We start from the raw sequence: 23,252 nt of genomic DNA, 5'->3' as shown, positions 1-23,252 counted from the left end.
AGGAGACTAACGATGCGCACCCAAATTTGGCACAGTGATTTGCTGGCGGAAGTCAGAGGCCTGACTGGGTTCAAACAGTTGGAACTGATAGGAATTGAAAATTTGTGAGAGGTGTGGAAAGGATCGCCATTGTTGCATTTGAAGAGCTCTGAGGGAAGTTTGGCCTCAGGGAAACCGAGCAATTCAGATACCTTCGGTTGGGCCATGCACTCCAGAGACATATGGCAGATGGTGAGGAGTTGCCAGATTTTTCACCTTTGGAAGATAGGGTACTCACGGAACCTATCCCGGAGAAAGGGATCTCAGTGATCTATAAGAAACTAATGCATAATGCTTCAGGCTTAATGGGAGGTGTGAGGGAAGCTTGGTATGAGGACCTAGGGGCTCTAGATGATGAGGAATGGTGGGAGGCATTAAGGGAAACCAGGGAAATTGCCATTAGGGCGCACTTTTGACTGATCCAACTGCGAATACTCCAATAGAGCCTACTACACCAGGACCCTAATACATAAAATAGGGAGAGCAACTTCACCATTGTGCATGAGGGGGTGTGCTGAAGAGGGCACATTTTTCAACACTATATGGGGGTGCCCCTTGATACAAGCGTACAGGACCAAATTGAGTCAGTTGACATCAAGGGTCGTGGAATTAGGGGTACTCCTAGAAGCTAAGACATCACTGTTGGGGCAAAGGGGGATGTCCCGTGGCCAAGGTATCAAGGGATCTGGTTGAAACTAACCCTGGGAATCGCAAAACGAAATATCACCAAGGCATGGGGCAGACAAGAGGTTCCAGAACTGTCTGCATGGGAAAAGGATTTAGATTGGTCCCAGAGGGCAGAATGGGTGCTGTATAAAGGGAGGGGTTGCACTAAAAAGTGGGAAAAGATCTGGGGGGGCATGGAAAGCCTATAGAGGCTCGGACCTCATGGGCATATTAGGAGGGCATAAGGGGGGAGGGGAAGAAAGCCAGGCTCACTAAGGACGTAATACAGTGTTTTGGCCATCCAAGCGCCAATGTGATTGATGATAGCAGCGGAGTCAATAGCCTAGGAGATTTGGTCATGGAATATAATGTATGCAATTACTTTTCCTGCCATGATGTTGTACCCCCTTTGTTAAACAAAATGAAAAGAGTCTGCAAGTCGACACACCATTCAGTCTTCCTTGTTCAATGCAAGAAACACCTGTGCTAGGGTCAGCATTTTGAACTTCTCCTGTCTGAGGAACCAATTAAAAATCCTCAGATCCAGGATAGGCCTCAATCGACCAACCTTCTTGGGAATCTGGAAATACCTTGAATAATATCCCTGACGCTTCTCCTGCTCTGGGACCAACCCCACTGCACCCTTTAACAAAAAAGGAAGGGCATAATCTTTACCCACAATATTCAGCACCCAAGAGTCCGATGTGATTAACTCCCCACTCGTGGAGAAAATGAGATAACCTTCCCCCTACGGGAGAAACATGATGTAAAATAGAGAGAAAAATAGGGCTGCTTTCCTTGGTAGGCTTCCCCAGAAGAAGAGGATGAAGCGGAAGGCTGCTGAGCGGCTCCTCTCATCCTTACCCTCCGCGACCTATATAGGATTTGTAGAGAGGGTTGGCAGGCTGCTGAACGCTGGATTGTGGCCTTCCATGGAAAGAGGACCTGCGGCCAAAACCCCTGACCTTTCGAAAAGACCTAAAGGGTGTAGACTATGAAGCTTGGAGTCCCAAAGACAGTGCAGTAGCCCTGATGTCTTTAAATTGTTCCAAAGCGGAGTCTGCTTTGGACCAAAACAACTTCTAGCCATCAAAAGGAAGGTCCATAAGAGTAGCCTGAACATCAGTGAGATCAGAAGCCCTGAGCCAGGCATGCCTCCTGGTTTCCACTGAAGTGCCCATTGCCCTGGCAACCGGCGCGCCCGCTGCGTGGCTTCCATTAAGTAGGGAGAGGGGGGAGGAGAGGACAGCTGGGAAGCGGGAGCAGGAAAAACATCACGAAAAGGGGGGTGGAGGCAGCAGCAGAGGAGAGGGAAGAGAGAAAGAGAAAAGAGAAAACAATCGGAATCAGAAGAGAAGAAAATGTCAAATGAAAGTAAAAAGCCCAGAAAAAAGACGAATCAGATAGAAAAAGCACAGAAAGCGCAAGGGCGGGCAGTAAAGCATGGAGGGAGAAGACAGAGAAAAAGAGGCCTAGGGCTGTGGCGCAGCCTAGCAGAAGAGCAAAGCTCTCCCACTAGACACCAGGCAATGAGACGCGGTCAGGAGCCTGCGGGGGGAGGAGGGCCTCGAACTTTTGACAGGGGTCAGAGTTGGACAGACATGGGCTGCCCTTACTGGAGGAGCTACATGGAGGTAGAGCAGTTCACTGACCAGGTGACCAATTACAACCTGTGACAAGATTTACCTGTAGCTTAATGCCACATCAGGTTCAAATTCTTATTGAGTTTTCTTATCTTTAGTCAAAAATTGAGTGAGACTGATAACTGATCTTCTGAAAGTGCATGATGAGATTTGTCTATAAGAGTTATGTTGAATTCAATTTGATTTCACAGACCAAGGGAGATTTCTGAACATTCAGCATGAATAACGCATTGGATGAAAATTGGATTGCCCCTCAATGTGAGAAAAGAGCCTCTTTCTCTCTAGTCCCTTTTGAAACAAATCAGAGCCGATGTGACATCAAATGTAAAAACTGCAAACTGATACTGCTCTTCTCTAACAAGTTGAAAGACCCTCGGAGTGTGCAGTCTAACTGAGACATTAAATACAAATTAGCGTAATATTAGTTATTTCTCATCCTTTTGCAAGTGCACTTTTCAATCCATAAATATATATAAAGCTTTTCTTTTTCCAGAATCCCAACTGCAGATTTGAAAAAGGCCTAAATGATGAAGGCTGCTTGCAAAACTAGGAGACACAAGGAAAGTAGAAGGGTTGCTCTATGTTCATGGATTTGTATAGGGCCTTTAAAATGGCTTAATACTATGAGGTGGCCAAAGCTAACGTGCTTTTTGTTAAAAATAAAAATAAAATAAAAAAGTATTAGAGCTGGCCTGGTCATAGCTCTTTTTTATTATTACTTTTAGCTATGCGCTAACCCACCCCCTCTCTTCTGTCCCCTCTTCCACCTGCATCTTTCTCGTCTCCTCTCCCTCCGTGTTGGTTCATCCCCTCAGTCTCCTCCTCCGTTTGATGGGAAAAAAAAACAAACAGGGGGTGGGTTGGGTGACAAGACAAAACGGAGAGAGAGAGAAGGAGAGAAAGATGTGGCTGGGGGAGAGGACTGACAAGAGGAGATAGGGGGAACACATGGACAATGGATGGGAGAGCGGGAAGAACTGGGTAAAGCACATCGACAATAGTGAGTGGCAGGGGCTGGGACAAGCATGTGGACCATGAGGGTGGTGTGAGGGGCTGGGGACGCACATGAACAATAGAGGGAGGCAGGGACTAGGACAAGCACACATGGTGATGAGAGGGGTTGAGGAAGCACATGGACAACAGAGGATTGGGTGGGGGAATGGAGAGGAATACAGAGGGGAGAGAATTACACAAGGGAGACAGCTGGAAAACACACTCTCATATAGTGCTTAAACAAAAAGCAAGCAGTGTAAGGACTCTGTAACATGTCTATACTCCACGGAAATGATAAACACAAGAAGAAGAAGGAGGAAAGTATACGGAAAATGACTAACAAGAAGCAAGAACATGAAAGTGACAATCAAACCAATCAATGGTAACCAATAGATGGCCTCCAAGCCCACTGTATGGTATCAAAAGATCTTGCAAGAGACCGTGCATGTGCTGTCTGAGGCAAGGCCTCAAAAGAACTCCAATAGTCTGCACCACAGTAACAAAAGGAGTGTCTGGAAGGGTACATTTTTAATGAAGGAGTTTCCAAAGAGGCTTTTGTGACTGACCTCAGAAGAGTAGAGAGAAAATAAGAAAATAATTACACAGATAAAATGGGTCTGCTTTATGGATGGCCTTATCAATCCATCAGGATTTATATAGCGCTGCTTATCACCCAAAAAGGCATCCAGACACTTGCAGGTCCCGGAAGGCTCATAAATCCACCTTGACTTGAAAGAAATTCTACTGAGAGCCAGTGCAAATGTCGGGGGTGTACCTAGTTACATTTTCTCAGGCACAAGAGAGAGCAGCTATGCTTACTTTGATTAATTTACTTATATACTGATTTTAAGGATTAAACGACGTTGGGCTGAGACATGAACATCAATTTGCTTCAGTATTACCATATCCGGAGACAAGTGGAATTCAGAGACACTGACTTGATTCAGACTTGCAGAGCAGGAAGAGGAATATTTTAATACATACCTTTTACTGTAAGCCTGAAAATGGCTAACATACTATGTAGGTTTACACCCATTCCTTTTATTCAAACTGGTGCATTATTGAGAAGTAGCTTCTGTCTAAAATACTCCGCTGATGAGGCCTAATATTCAGTCTCCATCGGCCAGGAAGAAATAGCCTTCAAAGGACAACCAGATGTTTATTCAAATTCCTTGGCAACTGTCAACTGCTTGTGTAGAAAATGCAGTTTATGAACCAGTAGTACACAATCCCTAATACATAAAGTGGCTGTGGAACAACTATGTCAGTAGCTTAATCTTTCCCTATAGGGGAAGCAGTAACCTTTTCCACAATGTAAAGATGGTGTCTAAGTCATTTATAAGCAGTTTCACTGTTGGAACAGGTCAGTCTTGATTAAGTGTCTAACTGCCAGATTGTCCCAACTGTCGTCCCCTGTCTGAAGACTCTGCGTCACTCCTTCACAAGGTGGTTATTTAATTCAAACTTCTGACCATAGTTCAAACTACCTAAACAGCACAAGCCAAACAGCTATATTTACGCTTCTTTGAATCAGAACACTGAATCCAGCTTGCGTGAGTGTCAAAAATTAAAGTTCATGATACAGTTCATATTTCAAAAGAGGGAACATTAGTTTTTTCTAATGCTTTTTTTGCCTGAAATACTTGATAACGCTGAACAAAATGTCATACCTAAAGAAAAAGTAAGTATGACAGAGGGAGTTTAGCCCAGGATGGAGAGAGACAAAGCAGATAGAAAACAATTAGCCAGTTGGATAAAAGAAGGAAAAAAGGGAGCTAAGAGGAAGTGCAAAACAAACGGAAAAACAAATTATAGTTACTCATTTTGAATCTCAAGTGTGTCTTCAATTTGAGGATGATCTCTAGTAAAGAGCATCATGACAGACAGGAAAGGTGGCGCCATTAACACATACAGAAAGTGACAGATCACTTTATTTATGTACAGATAAAAGCACAATAAAATTAACAGTAGCAGGCCACATGTTGACTACTTTTATTTAGATCAAGAGCAATGTATTTCTAAATTATAGGTTCCACAACCAAAAGGGTGAAAAGAAAGGGAAATTTAAGGAAATCAGATACTCACAGAAAACAATATAACCCCTTCTTGTCAATCACTGTCACTGTTCAACTCAAAGGTGAACAATTCCTCTTCACTGCAGACCTTCAGGTTTGTGGTGGAAACACAACATAATACTCAAGCATCTTCCCCAAAGTTGTTCCCTTTGGCTATTCTAATTTTTACAGTCAAGCCCATCTGAAGCCACAGATTTACACTGAACAGGGGCAGGACATCAGTAGTAAATTAAAGGCCTTTGCTCCTTCACATGTCTCAGAATCGTTGCCAAAGTGTTATATCACTTGATCCAAGTCCTCGGATTACCACTACAGGGTACTGTTAGTAATCAACCCATGTATGAAATCCTGCCTTTAATCAGAATTTTTTACTTAAGGCCCAGCAAACAGCAGCACAATACCCTCAAGTAGTTAATGACTGAACAAAGCCCATTCAAAAGTGAACTTAAATGAAACAGCCACTATGTAATCTACATTTTATACTGTGTCTGACAGGTGGCATGCACAGGAAGCAGCAAAAGCTAAATTAAACATCCTCATGCGAGAGCATAAACGTGTGATAAAAAACTTGGTGCTCAAACGTTGTCTACTGGAACAATGCACTTCGAAGCAGGACAAAAAAGGACCTTCCACACATCTGAACAAGTAAGATAATAAACGAAGAGGTGAAAGCAGGATACCGGTTGGGAATCCTGGTATTGATACAGTATTAACAACAATACCCTGCCACCTTCCCCTGGAGTCATTCACAAATCAAGGTCATAAGAGTAAAAGTGTGTGTATACTCCATGTATTTAATTCAACGTGTTAACTACTCATAGATCAGTAAACTATTTATAAGTCGGGGCTTACAGTTATGAAAATATGAACTTATTTCTAATGGCTCAACATCACAATGACTTACGGTGGTGGAATTAAAATGGTGCAAGCAATGTTGTTTCAACTTCTCTGCAGGAATCCATGTGATCATCAGGACAACAACGCAATTCATTGTTGTCATAGTACCGTAAATGTGGTAGCCACTTGTGCCCAGAAACAGGTCCAATAGAGGAAACAAGAATCCAATAAAGGTGGAAAGTACTTGTGCAGGAAACAAATAGCTTCCACTATTAGGCAAATATGTTGGCAAAGCACTGCACTGCTGATCATGACCTTGCAAATCCCTGCACTTGCAAAGTTATTTGAAGCATTAAAAGAATAAATAACCAGTGCTGAAAGGTGCATTATCTTTGTGAAAACAACTGGTCAAAATATTGCCATGGTTAGATAATATTTAAAGCTGGATCAAGTAAATGCTAGATGAAACACATTTTACAGCTCAACAATTAGAAATATGCCCTTTGCCCTAATATGTATAAATAAGAGCAAAGATGAATGCATCCAGGTGTACTCTACCTTCACTGTATTCACAAGTTGACCATCAATGTATAAAGCAGCTGTGCTATTCTTCAACATTCCTTTACTCATCACAAGGGCTAGATGATGCCACTGTCCTTCCAGAATGAAGTCACCACATCGAAATCTCGAGCAGCAAGGCAGGATCTCGTAAAAAGATGACTCTTCACTGAAGTCGTCAACTGAAAATGAAACGGCTTGTCAAGGGTTTAACTGATAACCAGATGAGATCAAATGAGTGTCATATTACTTGCCTGGTCCAATTAACCATTATTTGCAAAACATTTTTTATTAGTGACAAGTTGTATAATGTACTCAAAACAATCATCAAGCTCAGTTTCCCATAATGTTGGCTCTTCTTTTTATATCTTGCCTTCATGGATTAATTATCCTTGATATTTCAGCTCTCAACAGCAGGAGCCTTGATGACCAAGGCTTTCACTGGCCTGTAACTAAGGACATCAAGGCATTCTGGTCTTTGGGATTTCACACTCTTTAAATATGTACAACAGCCAAGATCCTTTCACTTTACACTAGGTGGTGGAACATAACTGCAATGACAGTGATCCCAAGATTCACTTATTCCTTGCTTCGGTCCCCATTAGAGTTTTCTAGAGCTATCCCTCAGAACATATTAAGAATAAATGCAAAATATTCAACGGACTAGCAATCTGGAATAGCAAGTTAAGGAAAGCAGTATGGCAAGTAGTGAAAGTCATGCGGCAGGGGATCCTGTATCATACAAGTATATTTTTCATAATATGCACCCACTATCTGATGTAAACATCCCTGAACCACATGGTGTGGACAGGTTTGCCATTGTTCAATGTGGGAGACAGGAAGCTGCAGAAATGCTTACAAAAAAAAACAGCTTTTCAGAAGGATCACTTTGTCAGTACAACACGAATAATGTATACACAAAATTCACATACAAAAGCAGCAAAGATACATTTTGCCCTGATGGACTGAGCCCAGAATACACCTGAAATATGTTGAATGAACAATATACACTGGTCATAAGGACTTATATTCAATAGCCCCAGAATACAACCATCTCTATTTCAAATAACTCTTCCGACTTCCACTACGTCGTCATTTTGTAACACGAGTGCTGAAAACTAAGAAAGAACATTAACGGCCTTACTTCTTCATGGAGATGAAAAGCTTCAATCATCATAAAAATAAAATCAAGGTTTGATTCAAGCACCAGATTATCTTCATGAAAGGCAGTAAAGCATTGGTCTATTCTGTCAATATACATAGTGATACTATTCTAGTAGCTGTTTTCTTTTAGATTTTCTTGTGTTTTTACATTTTTAGTAAAACATAAAACACTGTAACAAGGGAAGGTAGCAGAGCATTTCTAGTTCACCAATAAATAGGCATGATGGAAAAATATGTGACATGTCCTCTGCAGGGACAGCTGTTACTCCAAACAACAAAGGCTGGTTATGAAGGGGTGTTAGGTCCCGTTTTTTCTCCTCTGTCCTGTGTCTCTTCCATCCTGGCTTCATGAATCACATTATCCCTGGGTGCATCACAAATTCCCTAGTAGCTTATGCACCATCCCCAAATCTTGTGAAATTTGCGTAGGTAACCCCAGGTCTCATATGTTACTCTCTCTGACACAATGTACAGGTCCATTCCGCTTTGCCAATCCTGTTTTGTTGACACCTGCTGGGATCTACATGTTCTTGCCATATGCTGCTTAAATGACAATCAGTCCCAGTACACAAAATTAGTTTTTTTCTTGTTAAGTCTACTGAGTATTACAAACTGGAAAGTCAGGGAAACTTCACATCCTAAAATGTGCCCCAGCTCCTATATTATACTTTGCCAATGTGCATGTATCTTATCAAAATAATCACTAACCCCATAAAAGAAAATCACATAAAACCAATACTGATTGGATATTACTGGTGGACGAACATAGGAAGAATTTATTCCAAGATACTGGGAACAAGTTGACAAGACTTGCTGATGTGGCAGTTTTCATACCTTGTGATAACTTGATCTTTTAAAACTAAGTAAAGAAAGACGTAGTACAGAGGCAGTCTACAAAACGTATCCAGGACACTGAAATAATTAACAATTTTAAAATAAAACTTAATTTCACAGCAAGTCACAAAATTGTCAAAGGTGAACATGTTTATTTAAAACGTTTTCTATGTCATTCTTTTGTGGCAACTGAAGAATTCACTCCTGAAACCACTTGTGAAGAAATGGTGAGTGTGGTGCACTGAATTATCTACTTTGTTAAGAAAAACATATTATTTCTAGAGTAAATTCGAAATGCACTGCAACACTTCAATAGTTCATTCTGATGCCATATATAGGCCTATGTTTCTGCAGTAGAAGAATATCTTGCTCAGTCAGGACTGAAAGCAGTTTCTTGAGAGGATAAAGTATCACATTAGTCATCTACAGAAACCAATAGCCTTGTTTGAATGTATTTGTTATTTAAAGAGGATTCTGTCCTTGGATTGGATCATGGGCTCTTGATAAAGACATTTTAACTGTGGATCCAGAAACACTACATGCAGTTCTGTGGCACTAAATGATCTGGTACAAGCAAGTTTGTTAGAAAGCATCTGACCTTCCACAAAGTCATTCACTTTACCAACAGTGCCATAAGGAGAAGCACTGAGGAGGACTTCCTAAAGAAGACTGTTTGCCAAAGGACTGATGGGTCTTCTTCACAACCCAGACATCACCTTATCCAGAAGATACCTCAACTTCTATAGAGGTTCAAAAAAATAGAACATTTCTGGGAAATCTAGAGCAAGAACATCTGTTGAAGCCCATACATCCCCATCTCCCACTTGTGATAGTCTTCAGTTCTATGACTCAGTATTTTTTTCTATTCTGAACCCCTAACACAAACGTGATTACGGGAAATGAGGCTCAGGAGATCGAATGCTATAATAGAATTACTTGCTTACAGAGCAGTCATCATTTCTCTCCATCCTTTTTGATTAGGAACACTGTTGTGATTTTGTTTGAAAGCAGAGTGTACCTGCGTTGTTGCGGCTTATTTTAGTAACTTTTAGTGTCAGGTCAGCTATTGCTGGCAGTCATTTACAGAAATCGGGGACTTGGTCCCCTGTCCTGAAGTTGTTAACAAAAAAAAAACAAAAAACACGATATATGGGGTCAGGGCCCTATGTGCTTGGGAACGAGACACTGAAGGTCTCTTCCGGGGCCAAGAAAGAAAAAAAGAAAGGGAAAAAAAAAATGCTGCAATTCTGTGAAACCTATGTGGGATTGAAAGAAAAAAAAAATTAAGGGTGGTCCACATTCAAAGATATACTGTCCCTTGTGTACCCACCCCCTGGGGCTGTCTTTATATATGGGATGAGGGCTGCATGGTCCCCCCTACCTGAACTCCAGAGGCCCCGGGGAGGCCATCCCTGGGGCCAAAAACTATTTTTATGGGATGTGAATGCGCGGCCCCCTTTCTGTGTCTCAAGAGGCCCTGGGGAACACACCCCGAGATTACATTTATTTTTATGGGGAGCGGGGGCCTTGTGGGGAGCAGCATTATTAGCTTCTCCCTGCGGGTTGGAGACTGCTGGCTCACCCTGGATGCAGGAAGCCGGCTGGGGCTGCGGGGTCTTCCTGAGGCCCCCAACAGGACTATAGTGGGTACCCTGGGTGGGCACCCACCTTTTGCTGAGCCGGGCCCTGGGGGATGGTGTCCCCAAAGCCGAAATCAGCCTAAGGAGGGGGGCCACATGCCCATCTCTCCTTTAAATTGCTGCCAAGCTCCAGGGGATGGGGTCATGCGTGCCCCCCAACCCTTGACCATACTGCTGGGCCCCAGGGGACGAGGTCTCTGGTCTGCCCAGGGGACGGGGGGGCCACATGTCTCCTCCAATATGCTGCCTGGGCACGGAGGTTGGCATCCCCAGGGCTGATCTCAGCCCAAGGAAGGGGGCCACGTGCCCTCCTCCCCCTTCAATATGGTGCCCGGGCAAAGGGGGTTGCGCGCCCCCTTTACCTTTAAAATAGTCCAGGCCACGGGAGGGATGAGGTCCCAAAGGCCGAAATCAGCCTGGCGAGAGGGGCTGCATGCCCTCTATCCCATAAAAACAGTGCCGGGCCCCCAGGGGGATGGGGTCCCGAGGTCAAAACTGGTGCAGGGAGGGGGCACACAGCCACACAAGCATACCGGGACCTGGGGAATAGGGTCTCTGGGGCCGAAAGGGTGCCATGTGCCCCTTCCCCCAAACAAGCACACTAGGGATAAGAGTGTCCCTCTGGGATGGGGTTTCCCAGGGCCTAACAAGGCTTGGGAAGAGGGGTCACAGGGCACCCATTCCCAACCCCTTCATTTAAATAAGTAGCACCAGGGGTTGGGGTCCCTGGGGCCAATATCTGTGCAGGGAGGGAGGCCATGCGGCCCGCCTCCCTTTAACTTAAAAGAAGAAAAAAAAGAAGGAAAAGAAAAATGGCCCTGGGCGATGGGGTCTTAAACCTAATGTAATGTGAAAGTTAAGTGAATTTGTCGGTTACAGTACTAACTTTTTGAACTGAGAAAAAAAAAAAACTCACCAGTTCCAGCAGTGCTAATTACAACTTCAGCTCCCATCATGCACTGCTTATGACCTCACATATGAAACCCTCATTGGGCATGGTGTTCAATCTCTATACAACAATTCAAGAAAAAAAGTGAATGGAAATTCCAAAACAAATGCCCTAATACGTAAAGCTTTTATCTGTATCAAACCCCTGATACACACCGAACCTACATTAATAAATTTAGTTGATATCAGTACAGAACTGAGTACTGTCAACAGTGTTTACTCTATGGAGAGAGTTAATTCTATACTACACTGTTTGCACACAGTGAAACTCATGAGAAATATACAAGAGTATTCAAAAGAACCTACTAAGAACAGTGTACATTCTTTGCAACAGTTGTCAAAAAAGACACTATTTGCTAAAGAATAACCAAGTTCTGAAGGTACTACAGATCAAACTACCTGCACCCTTCATACTGTGGAGAAAACTTTCAAGGAAGCCCACCTTCTGAAGCAAAACAAGCACACATACATAGGTTAGTACCTTGTACACACACTCGTCTACGTTAAGTATACATTATCACGCTGACATGATTTTCTCCAAGAACTGAAGGCTGCTTAAAAAAGTTAGTATCTACTTCGGAGAATCTTCCTCCGGTAGAAAACTTCTGCAGAACCAAAAAGGTGTGTAGAGCATAATTAATACAGGCTGTCACCTGCACACACAGTTACTCTTGAATGCAAACATTTATAACGTGTTAAATACCTCTACAGAGCTATGATGCATTAGCAGCACATGTCTTTTGTAAACACACTCATTAACTGGACCTAGGCTGTACAAAATTAGGTAGAAAAGTATTATGGTAGTTACCTTCCACTATGTACACTGTAAAACAAACTACCAATCTCACTGGATGATGCCCTTCAGTAATGTCTTCAATGGTGTAATTTGAGACCTCCTAAATGATGTCACAGAACATGTCATGAGCGATGTCATGTGTGAGGTAATAAGCAGTGCATGGCCGGGACGCAAGTTATAGTTAGCATTGCTAACTGTAACTGGTGAATTTCTGTGTTGTTTATTTTATTTTTTTAGTTCAAACATTAATGCTGTCACTGACAAAATCATTTAACTATAGCTATTTTAACCTTTGTTTTTTTTCCAGTGACACACACATACATGTACATATATAATATATCATTTTAGCAACATCAAGAGGTGTTGGCTAATGCACCTTAAATAAAGCTTCACTGTTATGCATCATTAATGTTTATTTACAGTAAGTTGTGTATTTTTTTTTAAACAAACATTTTATTAACTTTTCCAACAAAGAAAGTAATCATATTTACAAAATTGTTTTGTTTCCCCAAATCAATGGCCTTGTGTACGTCTTGCATTGTCAAATTGATAATTCAGTTTGCTTTACATTTTCCACAATTACTTACACTGTCAACAATGTCCCCCTATGGTTTTACTGCAGCTGTCAAATCTTTGTCCTCTTTATTTGGACATCCGCTGCAGTTGGAAATTTGTTTCTCTTAGAACGAAAGCTATATCCCAAAAAATATTGAAAGTTTTTGCAGCAACTTCACATTTTTCTTGGCAACTGTGATTAGGAATTCGGTTTTCAGTTAAAAACGATCCCATTCAAAGGCATACCATCAAAACAATACTAGTTTTCAAGATGTAACCATGAAAAAAAGACAAACAAAATTATGGACAAAGCAAAATGGTGCCATCTTTAGAAGAGAAGACACTCAAAAATGTACTCTGGCACAAATCACTGATACATTATTAACATCTATGCAAACAGTGATAACCTCAAGCAAAGAAGGGCAGACCAGAAGTTGTTTTTAGAGCAGGCAACCTCCCGCCACAGCCAGCATTGGAAATTGTGTTGAGATCCTTAAACAAAACTACCTTAATAGTAAAGGGACCTGAAGGGCTAATTGGTGCCAGGATGCCACAAACTATAAAAATGTGTGTCTATATCTCACACTTTCCATTCATTACACAGCCAAGTAATATGTCACAAGAACATGATAAAGAAAACCTCAGTGGTCAACACAGGGAAACACTTCCCACATAGGCTCATAGTAAAGACAGCATATTTGCAACTACATATTCGCACTTTAGCACCCTACATTTGGCAAAACACAAATGCCATAATGCAATACGTTAGGACTGTTCAGCACCATAAAAACATATATTTTCACACAGCAACTAAAGGTTACCTTTTTGGCAGACCACTTGTATAGAAATTATCATAGTGTTCAAAATTTTTAAAAAGTGTGGTTTTTTTTTTGCAAAGTTGAAAAAAATATTTACCATAATTTTGCAGCAGCTCCTCCTTTGTGGACACAATAAGTGACCGGTCCTTGGCAGAAATTACTATTGCAAGGCACACATAATGCTGCTCAGATGAAGTGGCGCGCCGCACCACTGTGAGCAATCTCACTGGGTGGTTGTGTGGTGGTGTGCTAAAACGTTCAATGCAGAACCAAGTAGAGTAAGTTAATCCCGACGGAGGTGGAAAAAACCTTTCACCTAAAAAAAAAAAAAGTCATGTTGAGCTCTACTAATATCATGTTTTAAAAGCATGATATGCAGGCAATCTGCTTGGACATATTTTTAAATTGATTAATCTTCAGTGGGATCACCAAGTTGCTGCATAAACCAGATTATTTGCGTATTACAGACATGCTCTAAAGAACAAGTTACTTACTTTCGTTAACACGTTATCTGCTAGAGACAATATCTAGTTGCAGATTCCTTACCTTTACATTTCCCCCAGGCATCAGACAGGATCCGGAGAATTTTGTGAGCAGTACCCCTGCACGCCGTCACATGGTGTCAATCAGCTTCGCTTCCATCACAGTGCGCCCCGGATATACCATTGCGGTTCCTATATAGGCAACACCCCAACACGCTGACATCAGTTTCTGTCACTACTTTCCACGCAAGAAGTGTAGAGCTATAAAAAAACTGACTACGGGTGCATCAACACTAAGGCCCTGAAAGCGGAGCACCCATCCCTAGAAATCAGGTCGCAGAGCAGGGAGGATGGGTAGGGTCGGTAAGGAATCTTCAACCAGTTATTGTCTCTACCAGATAAGGAGTTACTGAAGCTTAGTAACTTGTTTATCTGCCAGGGACTTCTAGTTGCAGATTCCTTACCTTTGAATAGATACTCAAGCAATACCATCCCCCGGAGGTGGGTCTGCAAGCCAAGTTCATACTAGAAAGGCCTGCAGGACTAAACAGGCAAAGTGCCCGTCCCTACGGACCTGACTGTCCAGGCAGCAATGTTTGGTGAATGTGTGTAGAGATGCCCACATTGACACTGACAGATGTCAAGGACTGGAACTCCACATGCTAACGCAATAGTCGCTGCTTTAGCTTGGGTAGAATGAGTATGCAAACCCTCAGAGGGTTGCTTCTTTGTCCGTGCGTGGCAGATCCTAATGCAGAGAATGACCCATCTGGAGATGGTCTGCTTCTGCACTGACAAAACTTTCTTCGCACCCCCACAATCGACAAAGAGTTGATCATCCACTCAGAACTCTTTTGTGCGGTCAGGGTTGAATGACAACACTCTTTTTGGGTCCAGAGGATGAAGCCTCTCCTCTTCCTTAGAAGGATGTTGAGGTGCGTAAAAAGTAGCCAAGGTGATGGATTAGCCTACATGATAGGGGATAACCACTTTTGGCAGGAAGGAAGCCCTAGTGAAAAGCAACACTGTCAGAATAGATGGAAATGGAGAGTGGCTTAGATGACAATGCCTGCATTTCACTCACCTTGCGGTCAGATGTAATGGCCTCAAGGAAGGTTGTTTTCAAAGTGAGAATCCTGAGAGGACAATTGTAGATATGCTCGAAAGGTGCACACATCAGATTGTCAAAACCAAATTCAGATCCCTTTGGGGTATAATGAATGGGGATGGAGGAAAGAGATGTGTAAGACCTTTGAGGGACCTATTTCAAATAAGGGACTTAAACAAGGTGGATCAGGCAACCTCAAAAAAGCAGATATAGAAGATAAATAACCTTTTAGAATGCCCATTGCAGAGTCTAGCTGGGACAGGAAAATGATAAACAACCAGATCTCAGAGAGAGGTGCAGAAAGGGTGTCAACAGACCTGTCTGTGCACCATGCCACAAATTTCTTCCAATGACAGGGGTATACCGCTTTGGTTGAGGGATGCCTGGGTGCCAAGATTACGATACAGACTTTGGGAGGAAGGTTAAAATCGGTCAACTGTCACTGCTCAATCTCCACGCTAGGATGAGGAAAGTGGGCCGGTTCAGGTGCAGAACCCTCCCTTGCTGCTGTGACAGAAGATCCTCCCGAAGGGGCAGCCTGATCGGAGGATCAATGGACAGGCTCAGCAGCTCGGGATCCCAGACTCTCAGTGCTCATTCAGGAGCTACAAGGATTACTTGGGCCTGGTCGTTCTTTACCTTCTTGAGAACTGTGGTCAGAAGTGGTATGGGCAGAAAGGCGTACAGGAGGCCTGAGTTTCACTCAAGACAAAAAGCATCTCCAAGAGATTGCCGCCTTGGAAACTCCAACGCACAAAGCTGCTGACATTGCACGTTGTCTGCCGAGGCGAACAGATCTGATCAAGGATCTCCCCACTGCTGAAAGAAACCTTGCAACACCTCTGGATGGAGACAATTAGTGATGCACTTGATATTTTCAGCTGAGTTTTTCTGCTCTGGCGTTCAGAGATCCTGCCAGATGTTGAACCACCAGGGATATGCTCTGCTGACCAGCCACGCCCAGAGGCGCAGAACCTCTTCACAGAGGGTCCGTGACCACCACCACTCCCTGCTTGTGGCAGTATCACATTGCAGTGGTGTTGCCCATGAACACCTGAACCATCTTTCCCTTGATAGAGGAAAGAAATGCTTTATTTGCTGGTCTGATTGCATGGAGCTCCAGCAGGTTGATGTGGAGTCCAGATTCCGATGGAGATGCCTCTGATCTCCTTTGATGTCTCTGATCTCCACCTCTCTCAGATGGCCGGCCCAGCCCAGCCCAGGAGTGAGGCACTTGTCATTACTGTCAGATCTGGTTCGGGAAGGGAGAGGAATCTACCTCGGACACAATCGCGGTTTGTTCACCACTGCAGATCTTGCGCAGTCCCCTTCAAGATCTGGACCTTGTTGGAGAGATTCCCCTAACGGGGTTCCCACTGTAACTTCAGATTCCACTGCAGAGTCCGCATATGCCATCTGTCACCAGCAGGATGTAGGAAGCCATGAGGCCCATCAGCCTTAGAGTCATTCTCACCAAAATCCAGGATAGAAATTCGGACCAGTATCATAGCCTGAATATCCTGGACTCGCTGCACAGGAGGATAAGCCCAAAACTTTGCTGAGTCCAGAACACCTGCTATGAAAAGGAGTGTTTGAGAAGGAGTCCGCTGTGACTTTGGCACATTTATAATGAGTCCCGGCGAATGCAGGAGGTCCTCTGTAGTCCGGAGGAGGGAGACCACAGCCTTAGACGAGCCCACCTTCAACCACCAGTCGTTAAGATAGGGGAACACTGAAACCCCTGAAATGTGTAGATGAGTTGCAACCACTACCATCACCTTGGTGAACACCAGAGAGGAGCTGGTAAGGTCAAAGGGGAGCACAGAGAACTGAAAATGCTCACAGCACACCGTGAACCTCAAATAACGTCTGTGGGCAGGCAGGACGGGAATATGGAAATAAGCGTCCTGCAACTCCAACGCTTTCATCCAGTCTCCTGGGACCGGGGCAGATAGAACCTGAGCCAGAGTGAGCATCTTGAACTTCTCTTTCTTGAGGAAGAAATTGAGGGACCAAAGCTCTAGGGTAGAGCGGGATCTCTAGTCATTTCTGCACGCCGAAAAGTAGCGTGAATAGTAACCACAAACTATTTCTGGCACAGAAACGCTCTCTATGGTTCCCTTGGCCAAGAGAACCGCAACTTCCTCATGAACAAGGGACAAGTGCTCTTCTGTGATCCGATCATAGGATGGTGGCATTGTTGGAGGGGTAGCTTCAAAGCGGAGGAAGTAGCCCCTTCGGACTATCCGCAAAACCTACCTGTCTGATGTGATGGATTGCTACCGGAGCATGTGATGATGAATCCTGCCTTTAACTGGCCCTATGTGGAGAAGAGTCAGACTTGGAAAGGGTATATAGGCTGCTGCAGAGGCGTGGGGGGTGGACTGTTCAGACCGCTGGCCATCTGATCCACGAGGCAAGTGGATCCCGCGTCCTTGGCCATGCAGAGGGTTGGCAGCATGCGTGACATGGTGACTGGCCAGAAATGGATGCGTTTGAAGACCACTTCCGTAGCCACGAAAGGCAGACTGGGGGAGACGAGGGGCCACCGCGAGCGACAAGTCTGCCTTGTCCCCAAAGAGACTGGTGCCACCATAGGGCATGTCCATTAAGGTAGCTTGGATATCCCCGAAAAGCCAGACGTCCTCAGCCAAGCATGGTGCCTCAAGGCCACTGTCAAGGAAACCGATGTGCCTAGCGAGTCGGTCGTGTCCAGTCTGCAACAGATTGTGAACTTCGCTGCATCTCTACCATCTGCAACAGCCTGAGAAAGCACAGCCAGGACCAAGTGGCAGCACTTGCGCAACCATATCGCGCAGCGTTTGGGAATAACAGCCTAAAAGGCATGCAGTGTTCACGGACCGCAATGCAAGGCTGGTGGAAGAAAACATCTTCCCAACCGTGTTCAACCTTTTGGATTCCCTAGCCGGGGGTGCAGAGGGGAGGTAGAGGATTAAATAACCAAGCTCTCTGGGGTGGGGTGTTGCCTCAGAAAACCTGGGTCCTCTGGAGTGGGGTGATGGCGGCGGGCAATTATTCGGTTTACAGGAGCCCCTGTGCTGGGTTTGGACCAGATACCCAGTATTACATCCATGAGGGCCTCTTTAAATGGGAGCCTGGGTTCTGAGGTGGAAGCTCCTGGTTGTAGCATCTCTGTCAGGGGATCAGTCCTAATGTCCACTGAGGTCAACTGAGGTCAGCTCAAGGTCCATGGCCTCAGATGCTCTCCTCACCACCACAGAATAGCCACGGTAGGGGGAGAAAGCATGCTGGTATCTCAAGAAGTATCCAGTCCACTGGGTTCACCCAAGTCTGCACGCCAGTCCTTTTTCTTCCAGGAGCTGGTATTCTAAAGGGTTCAGCAACCCCTTCCAGTCATCTCCCTAGCCCATAAGAACGGGGCTCAGGATACAACCTAGGAAGCAAGGCTTATGCTGGCATCAGAATAAGTGTCGTACTGCATCCATACAGCTCTGCATCTCAGTCAGGAACTACAATGGGGATGGTGCCATCTGTGAGTTTGAACAGTGCCAGAAGTGTCTGCATCAGGACCAGCATCGGGGAGGGGTGGAGTGGTACAACATACGTCGATCCGGATCCAGAACTGGATCTGTGGGTGCCCCTTGGTGCCGAAGCTGTCTGTGCAGAACTTTAAGGGGCCCCTTCGGACTTCACAGAGCCCGAAGAAGCTCCAGGGGTGTTGGACTGCCTAAAAATGAGGCGCATGGCCCAATAAAACTCTGAGTTGGACTCAGATTTCTGGCTCTCAGAAAACCAGGTAGGCGCGGAGTCGGCCCAGGCACAGGCTCCACATATCGAGGCCTAGAATGTTGACGCTCCTTCGTCGCATAGGCCAACAGACAAGGAGAGGTTGAAGTAAGCTTCGCCCTCTTACATTTCTTCTTGTGCCTCGAATTATTCAAGCACCCAGAGGACTTGGAGTGGAAAGACGGTGATAGAGGACTCAGTGACCGATCCAGGGACCTTCCTCTCAACCAAGATCTTGAATTGCGCAGAGTCGAGCGTCAGGCCACCATCAGCTTCTGGGATTGCTCCCTCAAGGCCATCTAATGCATGGCCTGATACTCGGAGCACGACTTTGGGTCATGGTCACACTGCAGGCACCAAAGACACACGAGGTGCGGATTTGTCACTGACACTGCCCGATGACAAGAACCCGGTCTTCGTCTATGACATCTTTAACACAGCAGAAGTTAAAAACTTTAAAAATCTTTGAAAAAAAGTTGAAAAAAGCCAGTGAAAAAATGACTGAGGGGTAGCTGTCTTCATCAGCGCTTGCTGGTGCTGATAGAAAAGAACTGACGTCAGCACATTGGGGTGGCGGCTATACAGGAAGCCCAACATCATATATGGATGGATGGCACCGGCGACCGACGCAGAGCCGATCAACACCACCTCACGGCACACAGTGGTACTGCTCACAAAATTTCCCGGATTTAGTCTGATACCAGGGGAAAATTTAAAGGTAAGGAAGCTGTAACTAGAAGTCGTAGAAGTAGTTATTAACTATCCGATATTAATAACTATAGAGCTCAAAGTGTATTGGTGTACACTACCAAATATACTGAAGCAAATACATTCTCATGTGAGAAATCTCTCCCAATAGGCTTTAAATACCAACAATACATGGAACAGGAATAAAAAACAATTTTATGTGCATACAGTTATCAGTATTTGCATGAACTATGGGGATCATCTGGCAAGTGCTTTAGATTAGTACACCGTTAAATAGAGCAAAATTAGATACTCCCCTGTGACTTCAGTTCTTAGCTTGATATGTTTCATAAATTCATATGCTTGAAGTTTTCCCATGGTCGAAGTGGGTGTCTGCAGTCGTATTTAAAATAGCGTAGAAATCAGTTCCCTCACAAATTGTTGAGAAACAGTCTAAGTTTAGTAGTCTTTTCACCTCATTCAAAATGATCCAAACTGCAGCCAATGAGGTGTACAGCATCTGAACGTCACTCCACCAAGAAGCCACCATACCTCAGATTTTCCAAGCACACATAATATAAGGTAATAAATGGTAAGTCTGAAAGCAGGGAGGAGGGGAAGTTGCATGTAAATCTGAAAAAGATATCAATACTGGTGAAATGTGGTTACAGGCAAGTAACATTTTTTTTTCAAGCTTTGGATCTTTCACAGATTCACACGTCTGAATGAGAAGAAAATTACTTATTACAGATACATTGCTTATTCACTTATAGCTAAATAAAAAAATGTAAACTAATTTTCTTCTGTTCTATTTCTGGTGCTCATGTAAACAGTAGGGTAAAGGGGCAACACTGGAGAATTATTGAAGGTTCTCAATTTCTGAGTTATATGTTTGGTTGACTCCATTTTGTGCCCTGCTGGAGCTGCAGGGCAGCACAGGTATTTTTCCTTACAATACAAGTTTTTCTCTTCACAGTGCTGGAACATATTATGTGGGATGCAGACTAGATACAAGTTCACAAGGCTGAGAATGTTTTTATCAGAGGAATGTACAAGTCTGTCTCGGAACAAACATTAGGAGCCAGGCCAGCTCCTATGGGCATTTTTGACGCAGACAAAGTAAGCCAGCATTTAATTTCATAACAGAGGGGAGGGGTTTCTAGAATAAAGGTTGGGAGGCTTGGCGCTAAGACAGGAACTCACTTGTGGAGCGGGCGCGCTGCCCACAATCGAATTTGTGATCCCGATTGGGGGGGGGGGGAGGGGGGGGGTCTCCTGCCTTGGCTGATCGAGCATTCCCTAATCTCGCTGGCGAGATGGTGTCTACCCCATTGGTGATGCATTTTAAATATTGATTATTTAGCTTATGTATACATGCTCTGTTGATACATTGCACATTTCTTTGCAAGTCTTGACCACTTGATATGGAAAATGTCACTTACCCAGTGTACATCTGGTCGTGGCATTAGTCGCTGCAGATTCACATGCTGTGCACAGTCCGCCATCTGGTATTGGGCTCGGAGTGTTACAAGTTGTTTTTCTTCGAAGAAGTCTTTTCGAGTCACGAGACCAAGGGACTCCTCCCATTTCGATTCCATTGCGCCTGGGAGTCGACTCCATCTTAGATTGTTTTCCCCGCAGAGGGTGAGGTAGGAGTTGTGTATGTTAGTAATAGTGCCCATGCAATGGAATGAATACGTATGTACATAATAAAGGTAAAGTAATATATTTACAAATGTACAAATGTTCAAGATCTACTTCTAAACGGCTACGGGCTCCCGGGGAGGCGGGTGGGCGCATGTGAATCTGCAGCGACTAATGCCACGAACAGATGTACACTGGGTAAGTGACATTTTCCGTTCGATGGCATGTGTAGCTGCAGATACACATGCTGTGTATAGACTAGTAAGCAGTTATCTCCCCAAAAGCGGTGGTTCAGCCTGTAGGAGTTGAAGTAGTTTGAAATAATGTTCTTAGTACAGCTTGACCTACTGTGGCTTGTTGTGCAGTTAACACATCTACACAGTAGTGCTTGGTAAATGTATGAGGCGTAGACCATGTTGCTGCCTTACATATTACGTTCATTGGAATATTTCCTAGAAAGGCCATGGTAGCACCTTTCTTTCTGGTTGAGTGTGCCTTTGGTGTAATAGGCAGCTCTCTCTTTGCTTTAAGATAGCAGGTTTGAATACACTTAACTATCCACCTAGCAATGCCTTGTTTTGAAATTGGATTTCCTGTATGAGGTTTTTGAAAGGCAATAAATAGTTGTTTTGTTTTTCTAATTAGTTTTGTTCTGTCAATGTAATACATTAGTGCTCTTTTGATGTCTAATGTATGTAGTGCTCTTTCAGCTACAGAATCTGGCTGTGGGAAGAACACTGGTAATTCTACTGTTTGATTTAAGTGGAACTGTGAGATAACCTTTGGATTTGTCCTTAGAACTACTTTATTTTTATGTATTTGAATAAATGGTTCTTGTATGGTAAATGCTTGAATCTCACTCACTCTTCTTAGAGATGTGATGGCAATCAAAAATGCAACTTTCCACGTTAAGTATTGCATTTCACAAGAATGCATGGGCTCGAAAGGTGGACCCATGAGTCTTGTTAAGACAATGTTGAGGTTCCATGAAGGAACAGGTGGTGTTCTTGGTGGTATAATTCTCTTTAGGCCTTCCATAAACGCTTTAATGACTGGTATTCTAAATAGTGAAGTTGAATGAGTAATTTGCAGGTAAGCTGATATTGCGGTGAGATGTATCTTTATGGAAGAGAAAGCTAGATTTGATTTTTGCAAATGTAGTAAATATCCTACTATATCTTTTGGAGATGCGTGTAATGGCTGAATTTGATTATTATGGCAGTAATACACAAATCATTTCCACTTATTTGCATAGCAGTGTCTAGTGGTAGGTTTCCTAGCTTGTCTTATGACCTCCATACATTCTTGTGTGAGGTCTAAGTGTCCGAATTCTAGGATTTCAGGAGCCAAATTGCTAGATTCAAAGATGCTGGATTTGGATGTCTGATCTGTTGTTTGTGTTGTGTTAACAGATCTGGTCTGTTGGGTAGTTTGACATGAGGTACTACTGAAAGGTCTAGTAGGGTTGTGTACCACGGTTGCCTTGCCCATGTTGGTGCTATTAGTATGAGTTTGAGTTTGTTTTGACTCAACCTGTTTACTAGATATGGAAGGAGAGGGAGAGAGGGGAAAAGCGTATGCAAATATCCCTGACCAGTTCATCCATAGAGCATTGCCTTGGGATTGATCTTGTGGGTACCTGGATGCGAAGTTTTGGCATTTTGAGTTTTCCTTTGTTGCAAATAGATCTATTTGAGGTGTTCCCCAAATTTGAAAGTACTTGTTTAGTATTTGGGGGTGAATTTCCCATTCGTGGGTTTGTTGGTGATCTCGAGAGAGATTGTCTGCCAACTGGTTCTGAATCCCTGGAATAAATTGTGCTATTAGGCGAATGTGGTTGTGAATCGCCCAATGCCATATTTTTTGCGTTAGGAGGCACAACTGTGTCGAGTGTGTCCCTCCTTGTTTGTTTAGATAATACATTGTTGTCATGTTGTCTGTTTTGACAAGAATGTATTTTTGGGTTATTATGGGTTGAAATGCTTTCAGCGCTAGAA

The 23,252-nt window shown here is 43.8% G+C and overlaps 1 protein-coding gene across 3 annotated transcripts in view; it reads right to left on the bottom strand.

Annotated features, from left to right (window-relative positions):
• Positions 1–23,252, bottom strand: part of WDFY3 (WD repeat and FYVE domain containing 3) — a 1,200,521-nt gene that overhangs the window by 596,911 nt on the left and 580,358 nt on the right. For all 3 annotated transcript variants that reach the window (XM_069236246.1, XM_069236255.1, XM_069236264.1), the window contains 2 exons: positions 13,664–13,882; positions 6,812–6,993 (listed from right to left, as the gene is read on the bottom strand). In XM_069236246.1, coding sequence (XP_069092347.1) covers positions 6,812–6,993; positions 13,664–13,882 — 401 coding nt within the window. The remainder of the gene's footprint in view (positions 1–6,811; positions 6,994–13,663; positions 13,883–23,252) is intronic.

This window comes from Pleurodeles waltl, chromosome 1_2, assembly GCF_031143425.1.
Source record: "Pleurodeles waltl isolate 20211129_DDA chromosome 1_2, aPleWal1.hap1.20221129, whole genome shotgun sequence".
Lineage (NCBI taxonomy): Eukaryota > Metazoa > Chordata > Amphibia > Caudata > Salamandridae > Pleurodeles > Pleurodeles waltl.
The sequence above is the reverse complement of the archived record's forward strand: the minus strand, read 5'-3'. Positions and strand labels throughout refer to the sequence as shown.